At 40.0% G+C, this 10,236-nt stretch overlaps 1 protein-coding gene across 1 annotated transcript in view; it reads right to left on the bottom strand.

Annotated features, from left to right (window-relative positions):
* Positions 1-5,474: 5,474 nt before the first annotated feature.
* The window catches only part of TRIP4 (thyroid hormone receptor interactor 4), a 60,762-nt gene continuing 56,000 nt past the window's right edge, over positions 5,475-10,236 (bottom strand). Inside the window, exon 13 of the mRNA XM_004687684.2 lies at positions 5,475-5,780. Within this exon, the coding sequence (XP_004687741.2) occupies positions 5,686-5,780 (95 nt within the window). The 3' untranslated portion in view covers positions 5,475-5,685. The remainder of the gene's footprint in view (positions 5,781-10,236) is intronic.

Here is a 10,236-nt window from a genome sequence, read left to right on the forward strand (position 1 = left end):
CGGCCGGTGCCGCTGTGTCCGGGGCCGCGGGTCCCTCAGCCGCCGCCGCCGCTGCCGCCGCGATCCGGGACAACCAGGGCTGCCCGGAAGACCCGGACACTGGACTACCGGGCCCACGGATCCGGATTCCGGGCTGGTGTCTGGGGCGGCGGAGCGTTGGGGAAACCCGGAACCTGGATGTGGGAGCTAAATCCTGGGTCTTGGAATGCGCGGTCACACGAAGCCCGGATTAGAGAGTAGCTTTGGGAATGCTGGAAAACCCGGCGAGCCGGTTAAAACAGAGATAAACTCGAAGAAACCTGGATCGGAAAGCTCGAACCTAACGCTCTCTCCTCGTGCGAAGAACTCTCGCTGGACCAGACTTCCCCGAAGAGGGGTCTCTGGGTAAGTATCGTGCCTTAAATACAGAGGACACCCATTCTGAAGGTGTCCTTCAAACGTGGAATGAGTAAAGAGCCACAAGGGGTCTGATCATGAACATCTATCTACAAAGAACAGAAGAGCAAGCAAGGCTCATGTTGGTTTCATCCATTTTACCCTTTTGGTTTAACAGTGTCGGCTCTAATTTTTTATCCTTTGTTCTCCAGTTTTTTTTGTTGTTGTTGTTGTTTTTTTTAAGAATACTTGTTTTTCTCTCCAAAGTAACCATTCTAATCATTCTATATTCCTTTTCACCTCACTATCCTCTATCACCAAATCTTCTTGCTTTATCTTTAAGTGCTATTTTGTACTTCAACCCCCAAGGGTTGTAACTTTTCTTTCCTTATTTACTATTCAACTGATTGCCCAGCACACTATCTAGTACACAGTAGGCATTCTCAGTCATGTGCACTTAAGTGAACCCTCCCACCCCACCTCTCATCTGTAAAACTTAATCTTACTCTTCATGACCTCCTCCCGGAGACAAACAAATTTATCTTCATTCTCAAAGCTTCCCACTTCGTAGCTCCTAGTATCCCGTTCCTGAGTCCTTAACCATTTCAATAAATTCTGCATTTTTTAAAAATCATTCCTTTCTTCTTTTTATAATGAGGAATCATTCAATAGTGCCATTCAAGGAGCCACCCTGCTGGCACCGGGGTTAAAGACGCAGCAACACTAAGGAGCTGCCACTTCAATCAGAGGCCTGGGAGCTAACCCTCACCTCAGAGCAGGCCTCCCCAGTCTCCAGCCCATAGATCCCCTCAGCAGTGTTATTTCAGTAGATCCACCTGTCCTGCTCCCCACTTTGTCTCTGGTGAGTCCTCTCCTCCTCACTACACCCCAGTTCTTGTATGCATAAATAATTTTTTTTTTATATAGTGACACTCAGGATAGTATGTGACTTGGAGATAGAACCAGGTCATAATCTCCCTTTAGTCCACCAGTATTTAAACTGGTCTAGGCTAATAAAGGACAGAACTGATCTCAGGTGATAGCAAACTCTCAGTTTGTAATAGGTGATGTGACTAGGTGAGAATTCAATTCTTAGCTGGTAGAGATAGAGTAGGGTTTAATGATTTAGGTTTAGGTGTGAATTGAGTTAATACTCAAGTAGTCATCTCCCAGTGAAGAGTATAACTACTACTGGAAAGGACTTGGCAGCAAAAATAGGAGACAAAAGAAAAATTCCTAGAGTGAACCCTAATTTTTGGCCTGAGAAAGTAAAACCTGGAAGAACCTTATTTTTAAGGAATCAACGTTCTGTACAGAAAAGAATCTTAAGTTTTGACTTCCTGTTCCTTTAGACCAGGTGCTGGCAAACTGGTTTCCAGGACAAATCAGATTCACCACCTGTTCTGCTATATCCTATGAGCCAAAAGTGGTTTTGACATTTTTAAGTGGCTGAAAAATAATTAAAAGAACAATATTTTATGCCATGAAATTCAAGTTTCAGTGGCTATAAATAAAGTTGTATTGGCTCATAGCCATGCCTATTCATTTATGTGTTATCTATGGATTAGTTTGTACTACAATAGCAGAACTGCGAGTGTAACACACTCACCTGGAAAGCCTAAATTACCTAGCCCTTTACAGAAATAATAGTGTTCTGACTGGTGCTCCAAATAGGTACTATCCAGTAGAACTTTTTAAAATGATGGAAATGCTCTACATTTGCACTGTCCAATTCAGAAGTCATTAGCCAATGTGGCTGAGTGCTTAAAGTGTGATCAGTATGACTGAAGAACTAGATTCTTAATTTCATTAAATTTAAATAATTACATCTGTCTAGTGGCTACCATATTAGATAATCAAATCTTCTAAATGGACATTTTTTTTAACCTCTCGTCCCAACCTCTCTCTCTTCCTTCCTGTGACACACCTCTTTGTGGATTCTCAGTTCCCTCTCACCCTCCCCTGGCCCTGTATATACCTAACTCCAAGTTAGCTCACAACATTTACTAGGTTCTCTGTGTGCTCTCCATTGTCACGATTGAAATCTGAAATCTGATCAGTTTACAAGTTTCACCCCATGAATTAATTCACATTATGTACACACACATAAAAGGACACACATTTACACAAGTTTCTTTGTGTCATAGGATGGCACTATGACTATGCCCTTTCTTCTCTGCATGAGAGTAGTAAAAAGTCTTCCACATGCTGGATCCCTTGTTGCTGCTAGAGCCGATGCTATGGATCATCTCCCTCCAAACATGTTCACAGAAGCTGAGCACAGCAGATGTGTACCTGCTCTTTGAATCTCAAGGAAAAAAAAAACTCATCACAAGACTTTCCACCCTGCAGGCCTAATAAACTTAAGTTAGTTGATTTCTCTAGTTTAAGAGATGCTTGCATTTTTACTGGCCTTTTCTAGCTGGGCAAGAAAACAACCTACCTACTGTCTTAATCTTGGCTAGTTGTCCAGCAAAGGTGTTAAAAATTATAAAACTAAATGAAATCCACACAAAAGGGCTTTAGTAAAGACAGTAGTTAAAATGAAAAGAGATTAAGGGTTATAACTCATAAAAGCCATAACAGTCATTATTTGCAAAAGTAATCTTTAAAGTCTAAATTTTTCATACTTAAAGGGGGGGTTCTAGGGGGGGAATGGATTTCTATAAAGAGTATAAAGAGGGAGCACCTAGATCTCTTTCTCCAGATAAGTTATAGCAAGCAACACATGCACACATACAAAACAAAACAAAACAAAATCTTAGTCCATTCCAAACATGACTGCAAAGTCAAAGCTTCCTAAATCCTGACGGAGAGTCTCCCATTATATCTCCTACTCTAAGCTTATATAATTAAGACTGGATCTTGCCTACAAATACAAAACCAAAACTAAAAACACTGAATCTAAATCCTTTACATACTATACAAATTGAGAGCCCCTGAAACCAACCAACCAAAGTGGGCACAGATATTTAGGCAGCAAAAAACCAGCTCAGACATGTGAAACTTCCCTCAGGCCACTCTGTCCCAGAATTACAGGGTCAGTGCAAAGTGTTGTAAAGCACAGAAAGGCTATTCCTGGGCAAGTTTGTACTCAGGCTGCTAAGAATTTCCACTGGGCTTTAAATTATGCTATTCATCACTGAGCAACTGAGGGTCATCAACTCCCAAGTCTCTCCCACACTTCCTCCCCGGTGTCTCCACAAATAAAAGAGAGACCTTGTACCACCACCATTTGAATTAAAGACAGACTTTAACTGTCTAACCATGCAAAGGAAAAGTTTCCAAATTACACTTCCATTTACTCATGTGGCCCCAATTGCATATTTTGGATGCTGAGGTGTGTTCTTGTAACTTTCTTATCACAGCACACAAAATGGTTGCAAAACCTGAACGCTTGCAGTTCCTGATGTTTTTCTTTAGGCATGCACACACCATCTATCCAGGTAGAACAGTCAATCCAGAGTTCTCTGGGTACAGGCTGTCATTCAAATAAAAAGGCAGATAAATATTGTTTTCTTCTCTAAGCTCTTCACCTCCTGCCTTTCAGTTTCATTTTTATTTTGGTGTTTTTTTAAACAAACAAACCACCAGACAATCCCAGCACAGAATCCAAGTTGCTGCTACTAGGTAAACTGTCAGCTGCATAGTAAACCCAATGTGGTTTCATGTACCAGAGATGGAGACCAGCAGGAGTCTTCCTCATCCCCACCCTCCAAAAGAAGGCCTTTAGTTTTCCTTTCCACCTTCACCATGGAATTTGAACAGGAAAACAGAGAAACTGCATGTTTGCAATACCAGAACAAGATGTGAGTGGGTTTTTCCTGAGAATCCGGAGTGATCAAGCCACCAGAAAAACTACTGCCTATAGCTATGCAACAAGCCAGGTTCACAGCTGAGTGAACATCAATGCATAATGAGTGGAGGCATTTCAATGCAAATAAACGCTGAATATGAAGGATTAAAGAAAGGGGAAATTAATCTTTTTCATAACACAGGGTGCTTTTTCCCCCCTTCTTCCTCATGCACTCTCTTTTTAAAGTCATGCACACAATTGCTGGAGAGAATCCAACTTCCCCAGTGTGGTGATGCTGCTTTATAAAAAGCAGAACATATACATTTAAGACCATGAATTTCCTGAGGATGCCAGCAACTAAGAGTCTGACAGCTTTTCTGAACAGCCTCAGAAAAAAATTTTCTTCACTAAGTGGGGCCAGACTGACTAGCAAAAATCTCATTTCAAACCAACCTCCAATTTTTAAAAAGACCATAGCTTCCTAGGGTGTGGATGTCTCAATTGGTTAGTTTCAGAATTTGAGTGTATTTGGATGCATTTGCTAAAGGTATTTTATTTTTCAGTTTGCTTCTAATTTACCCCATCCAAATGATACTTATGCAATCCTAACAAAATAAATAGTTTTGTGCTGCTTTAGCAGGTTGCCCCACCTCCTCCCAGTCTGATCCCCTTTGTGTACTGATACCTTAAAATCACAGAACAAAGTGGTAGCACCTCCTCAGGTTATCCCTTCCAGGCAAAAATCTGCTTGACTTTTGAAGACTGTTCACTCCAAGAAATGTAACTGGAGCAGGAAACTTGTTAAAAATCTTGTCCAATTATGGGTTTGTATAAAACACAGTATTCCTCCAATGTTCTAATACTCTACCAGCTATTCCGTTGAAAAGACACTTTATAATGCAAGCAGCCCCTCAAAACATCGCTAACCTAGATTAAGAATTTTCCTGGGCCCTCCCTGGTGGCGCAGCGGGTTAAAGCACTGCACTGAGAATCTAAAGCCGCTTCCGCATGAGTTCGATTCCCGCCTGCCCCTGAGGAGATCCACATGGCAGGCAGACCTCTCCTGACCCACGCGCTGCTCCCCTCAGCAGTGTACTTCCTCGATCTGCCTGTTCTGCTCCCCGCTCTCTGGTGAATCCTCTCACCCTCCGCATCTCTGGCCTGTACCCCAGTTTTGTACGAATAAATAAATCTTTTTTTTTTTAAAAGAATTTTCCTAAATTAAAATGCAAGCCTCAGAGAGAAAAGTAATTTCCAACTTTTCCCTTTCTCTTCTGACACCATTATAAGAAAAATGCACAGATTTAGAATTTTTAAAATAAGTTTTTATAAATAATGTATTCAAAGACTTTGACCCACTACATAAAGTAAGAAGCCCATTCCTTAAGAAAAATAAACAGATTTTGGTAAGAGTTTAAATTCTGAGAGATTCAAGACTGATGCCAGGCCTTCAGATTTCTACTGCTTCAATTCCAAATGACCAGTGGATAGCAATTCTAGTACACAAAGCTCCACTATGCTAGATAGTTCATTTTCCTGGGCCAGACAGCTTTATTCTGCTTCATTAACCCCTTCTTTGCTCCTTGATGGATCTTGGAATCCAGCTTCCCTGTAAGGGAGAAAAAGAAGCCTCATTATTTATTTTTTATATTTGCAATGCAAATTTTTTGTGGTCTCCCAGGTCTTCTGGTTACTGTGTTCCTGTCACATTCAATTATCTTGCTTCAAGACTCAACAATTTCAAACTTCAGTGTTTCATTCGCTAAGATTGAGGAAGCAGTGGGAACATGTTACAGAGACAAACAAGTGTGCGTGCGCATATACATAATGAGTACTGGCACAAAGAATCTAATAACTTAGTATTTCTAATTTTGCATGGGAAAGAAACACATTTTTCCAGGGTATCTGATGTTAAAGCAGATTTTAAAAGAATATACACATACAATAAAGGAAGGCATTTCACACAGTAGGAAACCTATTCCTTTGACCTGTTAACTGGCTGAGCATAATGCATGAACCTCCCGCACAGTGAGAAAAGCAGTTCAACTCACCCTTTTGTTGCCTCAGACTTAATAGGGGGAGTGACCTGAAACAGTGGAGTAGAATCCACATGAATGCTTTACTGACAAAGGGCCCCTATCACCAGCTAAGAAGGGCAGGGGGCATAGGCTGTAAGACTCTTCTAAGTGTTAAAGTTAGAAAACAAGCAACCTTCCTGTCCCAGGTGACCCTAATGAGAGATACTTCACTGATGTGGTCTCTGACCCCTGACTTCTCAGATCCACCAGAATAGAATTTGGTTCAGTGGCAGCAGCTTCAGGAACTATCCAATTCACAAAGAGAATTTTAACAGAGTTCCTGTCTGTCTTGCTTGAGAACAGAGATTGTAGATTGCTTTCTCCCACAAAAAGTCTCATTTAAGCCAACACGAATACCGTTAATGAGAACAGAAACAATTCAGTTCTGCTTCAGCTAAAAAAAAAATAATAAATAAATAAAGTCAAGAACCTCCACTTCAAAGACTGCCAGGTATACTAAAGGTCCAAACCCATAACCACTGCCCCTTAGTATGTTATCATCCTCATTTGCTGTATTAAGAAAAAAACTTTCTTTATAGACCAGGAATCAGAGACTGGAGCAAGTCATGCATTCTCTTTGGACTTCAACGTCCTCATTTGTCCAACTACAATAAAAATGTATATCTGCACTACTGCACAAGGTGATTGTGAAAAAAAATAACTTCAACCTAACAAGTTTCCCTCTTAAGTGTAGTTTCTTTTATTTCTTCACATCTCTGTAGAGCTACACCTGCCTGCAGGATAACATTCCCTTTGCTGGGCTTCCTCGGAAACCATCACTAAGTGATACCCTGAATGCAGTCACAATGCCGTTGACTTTAATTTAGGCTTTAGAGCACAGAGTATTCCCAGGGATTTAGGAGTTCTTTCATCCCCTAGGCTGCCTAGTTGAAAATCCAGATATGTGCCAGCAAGCTGGCAAGAGCTCTATTATAAGGCAAGTTTGTCTTTGTATCTCCAGTACTACCATAGTGACTGCCAAATGGTAGGTGCTCAATAAATGTTTTCATTAAATCAATTAAAGAAGGTAAACATTACAAATTTCAAAATCTTTCAATAATGTGGACTAAGGAATCAAAAAGAGCAGTAAACATAAATATCAGTGAACATAAGAGTACTCACTGTAAAGGTAGTAGTATCCAGAGGTGTATATTTCATGTCATTCAGCTTTTCAAGATAAGTTAAAACAGAATTTAGAATTCCACCTACGGTCTAGATTTTTAGTTCTCTGTGTATTGAATAAGTTAGAAGATCAATTCCAAGTTCTAGTTTGGAACCTATCTAGCTCAGGATAGATATAAACCTTAGCAAGGTTACCTAGTCTTTTTTGCCCTCCACTTTTTCCATGCTAAGAAAAAATTGGACTATGTAGTATTGAAGGCCCCCTCCAGCTCTATGATACTGTGCCCTAAAAAATGAAATGTGGGCCCTCCCTGGTGGCGCAGCGGGTTAAAGCACTGCATTGAGAAGCTGAAGGCACTTCCGCATGAGTTCGATTCCTGCCTGCCCCGGAGGAGACCACATGGCGTGGCAGGCCTCTCCTGACCCGCCCGCTGCTCCCCTCAGCAGTGTACTTCGTCGATCTGCCTGTTCTGCTCCCCACTCTGTCTCTGGTGAATCCTCTCACCCTCCGCATCTCTGGCCTGTACCCCAGTTCTATATGGATAAATAAATAAATCTTTAAAAAAAAAAAAAGAAATGTGAAGTGGAATAATTTTTCCTGAGTCAATATAGCAAAGTAAGAAGAACAGGAAACCTAGAAGCAGAAAGACAAGCAAAATACAACTTGTGTAAATCTGTTTATTCAACTGTAAAATGAAAGGAGGAAAAAGTTCCTACTAACTTATAAAATTATTTAGAGGAGTACAGCTCTTAAGTACTTTCTATATACTAAGCACTGTGGCAAATATGTTACATACACTATGTTGTTTAAAAAATAATTGAAATAATACATGCTAAAGTTTCATCAACACAAAATCTTCTGAAAAAGCTAGGATAGTCATTGTTGGTGCTGACGTTTGGGAATTATGTTTCTTAGTTATGATCTCAGCTTTACTTTTAATTTAACATATAATTCTAGGGAATGCTGTTAACTATTTTAGCTTCCTATATTTAAAAAAGAGACGTGATCTTCACATTCTCAAACCTTCACTGTATAAGAACAGTCCAATTATAATTTACAGAAAAGCTCTCAACTGAAACTAGTTCAGCAAACTTCTGTGCATCAGAACAAAGCATTCAATGGCAAACAAACTTATCTCTGACTTCAATGATGATGTCAGAAAACTAATGGGGGAAAGGAGAAGAAAAAGAAGACAGATTTCCATGGCATTCCCAGGGGTTCAAAATCCTCTCATTCCATAGGTTCCCTAAGCAAATGATATACAGCAATCTATAAGCACCTTAAAAGTAGGACTTGTGGATTGAAGCTGGATGGAGAAGAAGGAGGAGACCTGAGGAAGCCACATGGAGCAGCAAGCATGTGAGGAAGAAACCGGGCTTGTTTCCTGACCCTGGACTGGTTAAGGCAGATGTGGGTGATAGACCGTAGGGAGGTGACTATGGCAGTGTTTATATTGATTTTGATGTTGCTCTTTTGCTTTCAGATTTGTCTGGCCATTTCTGATCCTTTTCCATAGGTTGCGGCCAGAAGGTGCTTTAGTCTAGTGGCAGGCTTTCAGGTCTTGCTTTGGGCCAATCTCTTTTGGGTTGACTTTTGCCCACGAGGGGATGGGTAACTTCAAGTATTTGATTTAGAAGTTATATTCTTTGTGTTCTGTATTGTATATTTACTGTATTAAAGTCCCTTTTCATTAAAAAAAAAAAAGTAGGACTTGTTTGGATCATAAACATTTGTAACAGAGACTACTAATATTGGCAATTCTTGGCCAGAGTGTGGGAATGAAAACAAGGGCCTAGAACTTCTTCTGTGAAGAAGTGGTCATGGCTGTGCCCAGACTGCAGAACTCTGAATTCTGAGTTCTAGTTCACCTTAGAACATGAGATTTGGATATTTATGCAGTAACATATAGTATACTTTCTTAAAAGCAGAGTGATAGTGTTTAATTTATATACTTTCTCAACATTTTTACATTTAGTACCTAAAGCATTTCAGTATTAAACTATACATAAAGGAATTGGTACATAATGGTACATAAAGGAAAATCAGTTGCATATGCAACAGGTGGATAAGAAGTTAAAAAAAGGAAAAAGTAATTGTCATTAACTGATATAACATAGGGATTCTCACAGGCTTTGCATAAGACACACAGCATGTGTTCATTGAGTATATTGTTTATTTAAAGAAATAAAAAGATTCCTTTATCTCTACGTGCATTCAACCTATACTTCACTGAACTATACTTCACTTTTTTTGCATTTCCTAATTTGAGAAGATATAGTCAAGTCCTGCTCAGGGAGCTGACCCACATGGTACAGTAGACTCTCCTGTCTTGTCTGCTGCTCCCCTCAGTAGTGTATTTCAGTAGATCTGCCTGTTCTGCTCCCCACTCTGTCTCTGGTGAGTCCTCTCACCCTTCACACTTCTAGCCTACACCACAGTTCTTGTATGCATAAATAAATAAATCTTTTTTTAAAAAAAAAAGATCTAGGGCCCTCCCTGGTGGTGCAAGGGGTTAAAGTGCAGTACTATGAAGCTATCTGCAGCCATTGCAGCAAGAGTTCAATCACCAGCCAGGGAGGTGACCTGTACCCCAGTTCTTGTATGTATAAATAAATAAATATCTGAGAAAAAATAAAATAAAAAAGATCTATACATTTAAGGAGTGTGGGGTTTGTGTGTGAAAGATAAGAGAAACAAGTAAATGGTTTGTATTCTAAAAGTTTATTTGCAAATCAGAAGTTTGGTACTTGGAATATATTTTTCACAGAACTAATCTTTCTATATGAGGTGTTAAGATCAGAGCCATCCACAAAGATAAATAGATGGGACTATATCAAGTTAAAGAGCTTCTGTACAGCAAAAGA

Source organism: Condylura cristata, unplaced genomic scaffold (genome assembly GCF_000260355.1).
Source record: "Condylura cristata isolate star-nosed mole 26May11 unplaced genomic scaffold, ConCri1.0 scaffold00023, whole genome shotgun sequence".
Classification (NCBI taxonomy): Eukaryota; Metazoa; Chordata; class Mammalia; order Eulipotyphla; family Talpidae; genus Condylura; species Condylura cristata.